This window comes from Aquarana catesbeiana, linkage group LG05 (assembly GCF_042186555.1).
Source record: "Aquarana catesbeiana isolate 2022-GZ linkage group LG05, ASM4218655v1, whole genome shotgun sequence".
NCBI classification, from domain to species: domain Eukaryota; kingdom Metazoa; phylum Chordata; class Amphibia; order Anura; family Ranidae; genus Aquarana; species Aquarana catesbeiana.
The window spans coordinates 220,502,373-220,517,239 of NC_133328.1; the positions used below are offsets into that span (position 1 = coordinate 220,502,373).

At 41.6% G+C, this 14,867-nt stretch overlaps 1 protein-coding gene across 1 annotated transcript in view; it reads right to left on the reverse strand.

Moving 5' to 3' along the window:
- ITPRID1 (ITPR interacting domain containing 1) overlaps positions 1 to 14,867 on the reverse strand; it is a 123,414-nt gene that overhangs the window by 40,711 nt on the left and 67,836 nt on the right. Inside the window, 1 exon segment of the mRNA XM_073630567.1 lies at positions 10,747 to 10,801. Coding sequence (XP_073486668.1) covers positions 10,747 to 10,801 — 55 coding nt within the window.

Here is a 14,867-nt window from a genome sequence, read left to right on the forward strand (position 1 = left end):
TGCTTAAGCTGATACATTGCCATTTTTTGCTCAGTACTAGTAAAACGTGTTTTTCAGGTTAGCAAACCTCGATCGTCTGGCCGGAATTTTTAGACGCTATAAAAATCATTTTCCAAAAAGATTTGTGTTTTTTTCATAAAGTGAAAAAAATGAAAAAGACCTTGTTCACACTTGCTCAAAATACTGAGGCTGAACAAACGCACCTATAGCGTTAATGCGCGTTGTTCATTGTGTTTGTCATGCTTTTAACTTGCGATAAGGCCTGATTCACACTTGTGCAGGTTGCAGTTTGCATATTGCAGGTGCATTTTGCGTTTTTCAATACACATCTTTAACCGCTTAAAGAATGGCTGCCGTCGTATGATGGTGGCACAATGGCTCTCCTGCGGGAATCGCCGTAGGTGTACGGCAGCTTACGCAGGCTCAGCTGCGGATAGGCGCGTGTGGCCGGCGGCACGTGAGCTCGCTCGAGCTGCTCGCTGCAGGAGCGTGCCCGCGGGTCGGGAGCACTCGATGTCCTCCAGCGGCCCGCGATTGCCTTGTACACAGGTAGAACAGGGAAATGCCTATGACAGGAGACATGACAGGGATCTACTGTTCCCAGTGGTCGGGAACGGTGATCTCTGTCATGTCCCAGTAAGCCCATCCCCCCCAGTTAGAAACACTCATAGGGAACACATTTAACCCCTTGATCATACCCTAGTGTTAACCCCTTCCCTGCCAGTGACAATTATACCATACTCAGAGACTATTTTTAGCTCTGATGCCTGTACAAATGTCAATAATCCCAAAAAAGTGTCAAAAGTGTCCGATCTGTCCACTGCAATGTCACAGTCACGATAAAAATCGTAGATCACCGCCATTACTAGTAAAAAAATAATAATAAAAATGCCATAAATCTATTCCCTATTTTTTAGACGCTATAATTTTTGCGTAAACCAATCAATATACCCTTATTGGATTTTTTTTTTTTACCAAAAATATGTAGAAGAATACATATCAGCCTAAACTGATGAAGAAATTTGTTTTAAAAAAAATAAATGTGGGATATTTATTATAGCAAAAAAGTATTTTTTTTTCCAAAATTGACGCTCTTTTTTTGTTTATTGCACAAAAAATAAAAAATGCAGGGGTGATCAAATACCACCAAAAGAAAGCTTTATTTGTGGGGAAAAAAAAGACATCAATTTTGTTTGGGTACAGCATCGCACGACCGCACAATTGTCAGTTAAAGCGATGCAATGCCGAATCACAAAAAATGCTCTGGTCATTAAGGGGGTAAAACCTTCCGGGGCTGAAGTGGTTAAACCATTGAAGTCTTTGGAACCAAAAACCAGAAAAAAAAACCTGGCCCTTTCCATAAAATGTAAAGATATGAACTACATCCATAGGAAACCATGTTAAATGGATTGTAGTGTGTTCCTGCAAAACTGAAAATGCACTAAAAAATGCATAGGTGTGAACCAGGCCTAAAGGCGTGTTAAAACCGCCCGTTGCACCTTTACAAGGGACAAAAGGCATGTTAGCTGTTGTGAACAAGGCCTAAGGCTTGGTTCACATATATGCGGTTTCCCTGCAGCTGTGTTTGCTTGTGCACAGCAGCCCATTCATTTAAATGGGTTGCTGTATCCACTGAAAATGTAGGGAAAAGATGCCTGCAACTTTTTAGAAAAAGCAGCTGCAGGGAACCTGCATAGTACAGTTCGGTTCCCAATGTGGGAAAGCGCGCTGCGATTTCCAGTGCATGGGAGTGCCTGTAGGATTAATGGTACCCCCATGCATCTCCTGAGTGGCAGTGCATTTTTTTTGCGGATGGTTGCAGTAATAGGTGCGGTCCCACAGCGGCAACCAACCACACAACTGTAAACCTAGCATAACGTATCGCAGATGCATCGCATATGTATTGCAAAAGTGTGCGGGCGCATTTATGGTGCATTAAAATACACTTGAAAGGAAGCAGTTGAGATGCTTCAACTCCTTCCAAACTCCACATGCGCAAACGCTTCATGTTGTAATAATGTGAACAGCACTGTGTATTGTCCATATTATCAATCATCTAACTCCCGCTTTACTAGGAATAGAAGGAGTGTTAAAAGTGTGCCTCAAACTGCTGCTTTTCATGCCAGTGTGAACAGGCCAAAGTGTGCCAGCGTGCTGGACTGAATAAAATTCGAAATTCCTAAAAACAAAAAACTCCAGTCTGGGGAATGTAACATATGACATTGGCAAGAGAGCTGCAGTTTGTGGTACATAATGTAAAGCACAGCATGCAGATTTGGTGCACAGGGGTCTAGACTATGCAATGAAAAGTAAAACATACAGAGCACAGTGATCCACTGTATGTATAATAAAAGTCTATTGTATATGTATTTCTATAGCACTTTCCTACCCAAGGGACTCAAAGTGCTTAGGAGGTAAGGTAGTCATCTTGGGTGTGCTCCACTGATCCAGTTAACCTACCAACATGTCTTTATCGTATGGAAGGAAACCAGAGTACCCGGAGGGAACCCACGCAAGCACAGGGGGAACATGCATAACTTACAGCAACATAACATAAGCCAACTGGAGTAAGTACCATAAAGTATAGTGCATACAGTGCAGTGGTCTGGAGTATGTAACATGCAGTGGTATTCATTTTGTAATGTACAACATGGCATATAGAGGGTAAAATTCTCTATACATTGGTATTCATGCTCTTTATGGCTAAATGACCCTTGTATAACTATGCCTAATGGGTAAAGCCCACTTTTAACAAAGCAAGGCCACTAAGAAACGGTTTACACTGGAATACATGTGTTCCATGCAGTCCTGCGCGTTCTGGTTTTGACAGTTTATTCATTCCAATAGGCTACCAAACATACCAGAACACAGAAGAAGTAGTGCAAGCACTAGTTTTTCAGATCGTGCTGCACCAAACTGCATGGTACAGTGGTACACGGCAGTTTGGTGGTTGCAAATGTGCTGTGTTTGCAAGATGCATTTTGGATGACATTAACAATTAGTTGGTACCCACATGTGTATGGCAAGGGCAGTGCACTCATGTGCAGTGCAGGAAACAAGCACAGAATGATCCTTTCCAGCATTGCATTCTGGTGTAAACGGGCCCTAAAACATGCCACAGTGACCCTCCTTGTTTGGTTTTCCTTGGAGCAAATGTGGCAACCAAAGAAAAAGAAAAGCCACATTGTAAAAAATTTGTTTGACTGAACTGTCTGATCAAGAACAATCGGGAAGTGGGGAGGACTGGTTCCCAATCACCTGATTGCTGTGATGGCCTGTGTTTGGTTATTACAGTGATCATTCACTGTATAGCCTGTCCCTGTGTTTTTTTTTTCTCCTCCTGAATGGAAAAAAAAGATACATTGTGGAGGAGAAAATTGTAAACAAAAAAGAAGTGTGTATAAAAATAAATAAATAAATAAAGATTACATAGCTAGATTAGGCTTTGATCTAAGCCAGTGTCAGGGTTAGGGTCAAGGTTAGAGTCAAAGTCAGGGTCAGTGTATTACAGGTAGGACTAAAAAGAAAAGCATTTTTTTAGTTTAGAATTAGTGTCGCTTTTATCCAACCTACAACACACTGATGCTAAGGGGCTGATTTACTAAAACTGGAGAGTGCACAATCTAGTGCAGCTCTGCAGAGAAACCAACCAGCTTCCAGTTTTTTTGTCAAAGCTTAATTGAACAAACTGAACTTAGAAGCCGATTGGCTGCCATGCACAGCTGCACCATATTTTGCACTCTCCAATTTAGTAAATCAACAACTTAGCCTCAGAGTGTTTTACAAAACAAAAGGGTGAACCGCTCCGGGTGGTGTGCTGAAGAAAACGCCCTCCTCAAAGTGGAAGCCAGGTGCAGGCTCAGCACGAGCAATATTGAAGAAATGGATTCTGGACAGCAGCACTCCGATAAAAGCCTTTACTGTAATGAATAGTCAACGTTCATGTAATAACAGAAGCAGGACAAACACTGACGCGTTTCACAACATCATTGTTGCTTAGTCAGAGTGTTTTAGGTAGGATAAAAAAAAGCAAAATGTGCACTATTGTTTCTGGGCTGTACTACGGGTACAACCAACAAATAATATACACTAATGTGGTATCGCTGTGTCCATTAGGAGCAGGGGAATTTGCTTTGGGTAGGTCACGGTGATAGCAAGAAATATACAGTAAATGTTAAAAAAGTAATTGTTTTCATTTTTTGTGATAGTTTTCCTATCACAAAAAAATCAAGAGATATCCATTACTATTTACCACCAAGTGAAAGCCCATTTGTCTTAAAAAACAAGCTATAATTCACCTGGCTACAGTATGTAGTTGAGATATGTACAGTTTAATAACACAAGTCAAAGTTACAAAACTATTCAGGTGTTAGGATTTTTTTTATCTTCATCATGAAAGGGTAAATATGAAAGTCTCTAGTTTACTATTTAAAAATATGCTAGACAAAACTATTTTGTTTATTTTTCCAGCATTTCATATTTTTACTTGTAATTTTTCGTCAAGGTGGCTCTCATTGAACAACCCAACCAGCTTACTGCTAATGCATGCCTACTCCTAATCTGATGCTCATCAAGTTCATGCAAATATAGGAAAATTGAATGCGTCTGCACTTAGAGCTGCTGTTCTGTACAAATGACTCTAAATGACTGTGCTGAACCTTCTTCCTGGCAAATAAGGCTGGCCAGATGTACAGTACCTAAATCTAGCATGAAGAATATGACATTGCTGCTTTGCTTTACCATACAGCCGCATGAGAAGCAACTCTTCTACTGTCTTTACAGAGAGTAATAGCTTATTTTTTTATAACCAAAAGTGATACATTCAGGTAAAAAATGCAGTAATCCATGGAAAAACAGATGATGAACCAAATTATCCTTTTTGTTATTCAACTACGATTAGGTAGATTCATCACAAATATGCTGATGACTAGTTATTCTTTAAGTTTTTTTTTCTGCAAATATCTGAAAAAATATGGGACCTGAGATTTCTGCCCTCTCTCTTAAAATACTAACTAACCTGAAACAAGCATAAAGCAAGCAAAGTCAGTGTAAAATCATAACTTCTGATTTACATACTTTTCTAAATCAGGGACTGATGAATTACTGAAGCATTTGGGTTCCCATGACAAATAAAAGAGCTCAGAATTACAATACAGGCTTCTGCCTGTCACACTAAAGGATATTCCCAAGTTGGGTATACACTAGTAGAATTTAGTTAGCATTTTTCCATTATAATAATGTTTGTTTGCTTTTCTAATCGTTAGTGGGGTTAAATTGACATTTATTCATTTTATCATTTGCAGTGATAAAAAAAAAAAAAAAAAAAATTCTAACATCAAATTTCTTTGTGGCTTCTGTTTGGTAAAGTCTACTCACTACAAATTTGAATGGTAAAAGCAAACAAAGTTTTGAAAGACTTTTGAACAACATCCATCACGCTGTCGAATGTACTGAGAATTTTCATACAGTTTTTCATTTAAAAATCCAATAGTATACAGCCAGCTTTATTCATCAAAAATAATCTATACACATGCGCTGCTGTCCACCCCCAGCAGCTTTAATGCTACAGGGCAGCAGCTTTGCGCTGAATCACGTATATATATACATGACCCAGCCCTTCTGGGTAGCAGGCTAGAATGCGTGCTGCTGGTGGCTCGCTCCCGCTGTGATTATACCCAGCGGGAGCTGATCAGCGGGTACCGTCCACTCGATGTTTGTCGGCACACACCGATCATTCAGTACAGTAAACAAGGCAGATTGCCATTCTGTCAGTAGGGAAGGCATGGATCCTGTGTTCCTGCAAAGCAGGGATTTGTCTCCATGTCTTCCCCTAGTAAAAGCACCTCCCACACTATATAAAAACACTGGCTAGGCACACAGTTAACCTTCTGATCACCCCTGATGTTAACCCCTTTCATGTCATTAGTACAGTGACAGTGTATATTTTTAGCACTGATCACTGTATTGGTGTCACTGGTTCCCGAAAAATTGTTAAAAGTGTCAGTTAGTGTCCGATTTGTACGCCACATTATCACAGACACACTAAAAGTCGCTGATCACCGCCATTACTAAATAAAATAAATAAATACATTCCATAAATATATCCCATAGTTTGTAGATGCTATACCAATTATTATACGCTTATTGGGATTTTTTTTTTACCAAAAATATGTAGCAGAATACATATTGGCCTAAACTGATGAAGAAATTAGATTTTTTACATTTTTTATTGGATATGTTTTATAACAGAAAGTAAAAAAAAATTTTTTTTTCAAAATTACCAATCTATTTTTGTCTATTTTGCAAAAAAATAAAAAATGCAGAGGAGATTAAAATACCACCAAAAAAGGACATATATTTTATTTGGGTACAATGGCGCATGACCGCGCAATTGTCAATTAAAGTAACGCAGTGGCGCGTCGCAAAAAATGGCCTGGTCATAAAGGGGGGTAAATCCTCCGGCGCTGAAGTGGTTAAAGACCCTATGATCTATTTTTTCTGTGTTTTTCTGCCTCAGTTATGTCCTCTGTGGACTTCAGAACCTCTTCTTTGTCTCTTCATGTTTGGAATGAGCAGTGTACGGTAGTTGTGGTCATGTGCACTTGTAGGCAGGTAGAGTTTAACGCTTCCCCAGCCGGGGAGCCTGGTGTTGATTGTGTTTCCTGGTTCTTTTCTAGGCAGGCTTTTCTGGGTCCCACCCACTGGTTCTGTGTATTATAAAAAGGACAGGGGTCCGTACCCAGGGGGCTCCAGGGACCCACACGCACATGAGAGGTTATTGGAAGTCTGCGGTTGCTGCTGGCACGGTGGCTGGACTCTGTCCTGTTGGCCTGCTGAACATGCCGAGTTCAGAGTGACAATTAATTCACATCCACCCTCAGGACCCTGGAGGAGCTTCTGGGACATGCAGTCCGCCCTAAAGATGTCAATCCTGGTCACTGCCATCATGGACTTAGCCAGAAATAGTACTCCTGCCTGTGTAGGTATGCTGGGGCAGCCACAAGCCTGAAGTTAGGGACTAGGGATGTTAGGAAAAGACTGAACTTTATGTTGAACTGTTATGTTAATTTATTCTTCAGTAAAGCTTTGGAACTTTGCCTGTTCTGAATTTGCTAAAGACGTGTAATGCAAGTATGCTCAGGTCATTAATCACATTGGGGTACGAAGATAAAATTGATACAATGTGAAGATACAGTGGTTACCAAGAATAATGAAGGTTTCTCTAGCAGCCTGTCATAAGTGTGTACATGTGGCGGATGGGACAGCTTCTAGCAGGAGGAGTTGTTTTCTGCACTCTTTCCTTGAGCAGATTTGTCTCCCATAATAATGGGACCAGAACAGTACTGCAGAGGTCTCCAGCCTGTGCATAGGTATGGAAGAGTAAAAGTTAGGTGAAGTGCACGCATAGAGTCCACATTAGGTGCACGGCGGTGCTCCATAACATTACTGGGAGTGAGGAAGCGGTAATACGCTGGACAGGTGGAGAGGGTATTGGCTCTGCGTGTCCCTCCTAAATGCACTGTGACTGTGGGGGTGCATATTACATTGAGAGAATTTATTATTGTTCAGTCATTTATTAAAGGTACCCCATGTGTAAGGCAGAGACCCTGTCTAAAGTGTCTAGCATTGCCCAAAAGAACCCACCCCGGGATAGGAGTCTCATGGGACCCACACTTGGCACCCTTGGTGGTGTAAAAAGACCGAAAAATGTTAAGTGTACCAAAAAAGGTGCATGTGAACATATACAAAAAAAAGTTCACTTAAGCGTGTACTTTTATCTACCCCCAAAGGAGTGGGACCTTTCCCTGAACTCCCGGGGTGCAAGGCACCTGACAGGGGCAAGGTTACGAACTTGGTTCACCTAGCCAGGAGGACTGGTGGACCCCTCTCCTCGTGGCCAGCTGAGGTCGAACTCTGAATAATGGGTCGAGCAGCTCTCCTGAAGAGAGACCCCCCAGGTTCAGGGGAGGAAGGAACCTGATGGAAACATATCCTCACCCTAGACCTCAAGGCAAGTCTGAGGACTCACACCCTCATCCAGTGAAAAAACACACACAAAAGTGAAAAGTGACAAACATGAGGAGAAAAATAAATTAAATCAATAAAGTGGCCATGCAGAGAGGTGTGGAAACAGCACTAGAGATGACGAATATATAAAGAAAGATAATTATATATCCAAACTCATGATGCTCCAAACTTAGCCTAGATATAAATGTAAGTAAAGGGAATGTAATCGGCCATGTGCAGTTGGATAGACGCATTCACCTCATCCAAAGTGAAAATAAAGATGACATGGTATGTTTATAGGATCCTTGCAGGCCATGTTGGCCGAGATATGTTCCTCCCCCCTTTTTTTACGTTCCTCTACTATTTTTGTACTCAAAGAATGTATGATGTGTATTTTGTACATGCTATTCTCAATAAAAATCATTGGAAATGAAAGTGGCCATGCAATGTACACTGGCTAGGCCCTGAGGCCTGGTAGCAAACATTGACCTGAACTTAGCTAGCTCAAGAGTTGCAGTGCAGAAAAGGTTTTTAATGCTGTGACCATGTGTCTGTTCACACAGTGGGGGTTGCACACCCAAGTGTTACTAAGGCCACCCCTGGGGTGACCACTCCCAGGGGGCACAGACACCGCAGATTCTCTGTCTTCCCAGCCCATGGCCAGACAAGGTAGATCCATTCAAATCAGGAGGAACTGGGCCCATCCAGTTTTTCAGAGGGATTTACTCCTGTGCCTGAACTGCCTGTGGGCGCCCTAGTTTCTGTTCCATCCGGTACTAGCCTTCAGAGCAAGTAGGAATAATACCAGCAGTCATACTATACAGCTAGTTTTTCCTACCCTAATGCCAGAATGATGGCGTAGCATCCCTACTGGACACTGATAAGAACAGATACTACACTTGATCTTAGTCAAAAGACACTATGCATGCTACAAATCCCATTGTCTATAGTCCAGAGTCCCTAGGTCATCTCAGGAGTGAGCAAATAGAGGTTGGCTACATTACTATTTGCTGCAAGACCATGGAGAACGAACATAGCCAATAAAAAATATGAAATCTAATAGTTAATAAATACCACCAAAAGAAAGTTCTACCTGTCTCAAAAAATGCTAAAAAAATCATTTTGGTACAGTGTTACATGATTGTGTAATTGTCAATCAAAGTATCAAAGTGCTAAAAATGTAAAAATGACCTGGTAATGAATGGGGTAAACATACTAGTACTGAGGTGGTTAAGCCCCGTTGTGTGTGACAACACACAGCTTTTTTGTAGACTGAGTGTTGTCAGACCTGCCCACTGCCTTTTACTACTAGTAGTCCAATATAAGAACTAGGAGTGCACTTTGAGATAACACATGAAGTCAGCAGAGGACACAGGACAACTCTGAATGTCTGACAAGATCAGCAGTGTTTTTTTGCAGTTATCAAACACATTTAACAAAATCCTTCCCACCCCCGCCATAGAGCGAAATGATGGCTGGAAAGTGGTTTCATTATCCTGACTTGGCGTCATATGACATCCAGCAGGATAAGCCACTGTCACGCGCCCGTGGGGGGGGGCGCAGCGTGACGATCGGTGGTGTGGTGTGTCAGTCTGACACAACGCATCTTCAACTGAGGTAAAGAGCCTCTGAGGGAGGCTCTTTACTGCCTGATCAGCTGTGTCCAATCACAGTGTAAACAGGAAAATCCGTGTATCGGCTTTTCCTCTACTCTCCCTGACAGACGCAAGTAGAGGAGAGCAGATCGGCTGCTTTCCTGACAGGGGGGTCTGCACTGATTAGTGCAGCCCTCCCGAGGATGGCCGCCCAGGACTACCAGGGATGCCCACCCATGGCCACCAAGGATGCCCACTCATGACCACCAGGTAAGCCCACTAGAGCCCACCAGGAATGGCAATCATTGCCCATTAGTGATGGCACTCTGTGCCCATCAGTGATGCCTGCCAACGCCTCTGATCAGTGCTGTCTATCAGTGCCATCTATCAGTGCCGCCCAACAGTGCCCACCAGTGCTGCCTATACATGCCCTCCAGTGCCACCTATCAGTGCCGTCTATGAGTGCCTATCAGTGCTGCCTATGAGTGCCCATCAGTGCCACCTATCAGTGCCCATCAGTGCTGTACATCAGTGTCACCTATCAGTGCCCATCAGTGCTGCTTATCAGTGCTTCATATAAGTGCTACCTCATCAGTGCCAATCAGTACTGCCTTATCAGTGCCTGTCAGTGCAGCCTCATCAGTGCCTGTCAGTGCAGCCTCATCAGTGAAGGAGAAAACTTACTGATTTACAAAGTTTTGTAACAGAAACGAAAAAAATAACGTTTTTTTCCCCAAATTTTCGTTCTTTTTTTTTAATTTGTAGCGCAAAAAATAAAAACCCCAGAGGTGATCAAATACCACCAAAAGAAAGCTCTATTTGTGTGAAAAAAAAATTATAAAAATGTTGTTTGGGTACAGTGTCGCATGACCATGCAATTGTCATTCAAAATGTGATAGCGCTGAAAGCTGAAAATTGGTCTGGGCAGGAAGTGCCCTGTAAGTGCCCTGTATTGAAGTGGTTAAACAAACCAAAAGGAAGCAAATTGGAGAAGCACATTGTTGAGTTTAACATACACTTTAGGATGTCTAAATTTATTTAGCAACAAAACTTAGGCCACAGAGTTATAGCTTGGTTGACTGAGACCATCTTCTACATTCTAGAATAAACTCTGACCTAATAAATGAATAAAAGAGAGACCTACCGGAAATTCTGTCCTGACTGAGTGTCCTTGGGAAGTCCTCTTCAAAACTCTGCACCTAAAATACACAAAATTGGGAAGATTCACTGCCAAAGAACTATGCTATCACATACTGTACATTTTGTTAGCTAAAGTTGTAATGTTTCTAAAAGAAAACTTATCTAGGGAAAAGTACAGGGTTGTCATTCCTAACCTCCTTCTAAAAACGCTAGTATTCTGGCTGGCTTTAGATTTAATACTTTTAGAATTATTGACCTATAACAAATATGCACTTTGTGAAGTTAGAGTGAATTTAAAACCTCTGGGTACATATTTGATCTAGGTTGTTTACTTACTATTAAAGGCAGAGGATTGACAAACTAGCAACTACCATCATTCAGAGTGGTCAGCAGTGGTAGCCCCCATAGTTCTCCCAGCACAAATTACCTTTAAAGCATATATAAACCCAATCTTTAAAATCCCTTATAATCTTTAATGTGATAATTCATTTCAAAAGTTGTTTTCAGTCTTTTTAAGATTGTCACTTTTTTGAAATATCTGGTGATTTTCCTATGGAGGTCCTTGTATAGACACCAGCTGTTATAACTCTCTGTTCCTGTCTCCTAATTGTGCTCCTACCTTGTCATCCTGTTATGCCGCGTACACACGAGCGGAATTTCCGTCAGAAAAAACTTGGATGGTTTTTCCGACGGAATTCCACTCAAGCTTGCCTTGCATACACACGGTCATACAAAAGTTCTCTGAACTTCCGACCGTCAAGAACGTGGTAACGTACAAACTACGACGCACTTGCTTCAGAAAAAACTACTAGTAGCCATTTTAACACACATCACACAGGTGTTGACCACTACTGTCACCATCTAAAAGCCTACCCAGGTACAGAAGATGACTGCAAAGAGACTGTTGGAAAAATCACTTTGAAAAATATCCCCTTGGCATTTCTATCTGTGAAGCCATAAAGGTAGATGACTCATGTAGCATTTACTTCCTGGAATCCATCTCCCTTTCAGCTCATGCAGGCAGGAGGGTGTGCCTAGCTGAGAAAGCCCATTCTCCCTTCCTCCAGATGAAAGAAAATGTCCATGAAGATTTCTAGGATGTATGACATAACTTTGGTCTAGACCAGGAACCAGGAAGCAACTGAATAAATGTAAAAAAAAGTTTAAAACAAGTAAATATAATATACCTTCCTATCTATTTATTAAAATGAGCGGCATAAGGATTAAAAATAGTTAATGTTGATTGAGAGAGCTTAGTTCTGCTTAAAGGAACTACTCAACAAAGCATATACAGTGCCTTGAAAAATAATTCATACCTCTCATTTCCACATGTTGTCATGTTACAACCAAAAACGTAAATGTATTTTAATGGGATTTTATGTGATAGACCAACACAATATGTCACATAATTGTGAAGTGGAAGGAAAATGATAAATGGTTTTCAAAACGTTTTACAAATAAATATGTGAAAAGTGTGGTGTGCATTTGTATTCAACACCCTTTACTCTGATACTCCTAACTAAAATATAGTGGAACCAAGTGCCTTCAGAAGTCCCCTAATTAGTAAATAGAGTCTACCTGTGTGTAATTTAATCTCAGTATAAATACAACTGTTCTGTGAAGCCCTCAGATGTTTGTTAGAGAATCTTAGTGAAGAAACAGCATCATGAAGGCAAAGGAACACGAAATGTAATATATTGCATCTGACAGTCCTTAGATGTGATGACTACATTCATTTTCTTTTTTTTTTTTCAGGCTGAGTATTTTCAGCAAATGAAGAAAATATTTGTTGATCTTGCCAAACATGTCGCGTCCTTGTCACTTTCTGTGAGCAGCACTGAAGCATATCTTTCTTCCCAGTTATTATCTGTAAACTACCAATTACCCTGCCCCACACATAATGGAGATGATGAAATAGACATGTTTGTAGCCCATATAAGGAGAGCAGCCTAGGGTGATAGCTATGGTTCCCGCCATAGATACAGTAGAGGAGGGATGTAGCCACCCAGGGACAGTGTGTTATTTGCAGGATTTGTGGAGTGCATGACTAATAGTTGTCCTGTGGACAGATTCTCCCACCTGAGCTGTGGATCTCTGCAGCTCCTCTAGAATTACCTTGGGCCTCTCGGTTGCTTCTCTGATTAATGCTCTCCTTGCCAGGCCTATCAGTTTAGGTGGACAGCCATGTCTTGGTAGGTTTGCAGTTGTGCCATACTCTTTCCATTTTCGGATGATGGATTGAACAGTGCTCCGTGGGATGTTCAAAGCTTGGGATATCTCTTTATAACCTAACCCTGCTTTAAACGTCTCCATAACTTTATCCCTGACCTGTCCGTTGTGTTCCTTGGCCTTCATGATGCTGTTTCTTCACTAAGATTCTCTAGCAAACCTCTGAGGGCTTCACAGAACAGTTATATTTATACTGAGATTAAATTACACACAGGTGGACTCTATTTACTAATTAGGTGACTTTGGAAGGCAATAGGCTCCATGATTTTAGTTAGGGATATCAGAGTAAAGGGGGCTAAATACACACGCACGCCTTTTCACATATTTATTTGTATAAAAAAATTTGAAACCATTTATCTTTAACCTTCCACTTCACAATTATGTGCCATTTTGTGTTGGTATATCACCTAAAATCCCAATAAAATACATTTGTTTTTGGTTGTAACATGACAAAATGTGGAAAATTTCAAGGGGTATGAATACTTTTTCAAGGAACTGTAAAGTATACATATATACTGTGTGTGTATATATATATATATATATATATATATATATATACACTGTATCTCACAAAAGTGAGTACACCCTTTACATTTTTGTAAATATTTTATTATATCTTTTCATGTGACAACAATGAAGAAATGACACTTTGCTACAGTGTAAAGTAGTGAGTGTACAGCTTGTATAACAGTGTAAATTTACTGTCCCCTCAAAATAACTCAACACACAGCCATTAATGTCTAAACCGCTGGCAACAAAAGTGAGTACACCCCTAAGTGTCCAAATTGGGCCCAATTAGCCATTATCCCTCCCCGGTTTGATGTGACTCGTTAGTGTTACAGGGTCTCAGGTATGAATGGGGAGCAGATGTGTTAAATTTGGTGTTATCGCTCTCACTCACTCATACTGGTCACTGGAAGTTCAACGTGGCACCTCATGGCAAAGAACTCTCTGAGGATCTGAAAAAAGAAAAGAATTGTTGCTCTACATAAAGATGGCCTAGGCTACAAGAAGATTGCCAAGACCCTGAAAGTGAGCTGCAGCACGGTGGCCAAGACTGTACAACGATTTAACAGGACAGGTTCCACTCAGAACACTCCTCGTCATGGTCGACCAAAGCAGTTGAGTGCACATGCTCAGCATCATATCCAGAGGTTGTCTTTGGGAATTAGACGTATGAGTGCTGCCAGCATTGCTGCAGAGGTTGAAGGGGTGGGGGGGTCAGCCTGTCAGTGGTCAGACCATATGCCGCACAATGCATCTAATTGGTCTGCATGACTGTTGTCCCAGAAGGAGGCCTCTTCTACAGATGATGCACAAAAAAGCCCACAACAGTTTGCTGAAGACAAGCAGACTAAGGACATGCATTACTGGAACCATGTCCTGTGGTCTGATAAGTCCAAGATAAACTTATTTGATTCAGATGGTGTCAAGCGTGTGTGGTGGCAACCAGGTGAGGAGTACAAAGACAAATGTGTCTTGTCTACAGTCAAGCATGGTGGTGGGAGTGTCATGGTCTGGGGCTGCATGAGTGCTGCCAGCACTGGGGAGCTACAGTTCATTGAGGGAACCATGAATGCCAACATGTACTGTGACATACTGAGGCAGAGCATGATCCCCTCCCTTCAGAGACTGGGCCGCAGGGCAGTATTCCAACATGATAACAACCCCAAACACACCTCCAAGACGACCACTGCCTTGATAAAGAAGCTGAGGATAAAGGTGATGGATTGGCCAAGCATGTCTCCAAACCTAAGCCCTATTGAGCATCTGTGGGGCATCCTCAAATGGAAGGTGGAGGAGCTCAAGGTCTCTAACATCCACCAGCAATGTGATGTTGTCATGGAGGAGTGGAAGAGGACTCCAGTGGCAACCTGTGAAGCTCTGGTGAACTCC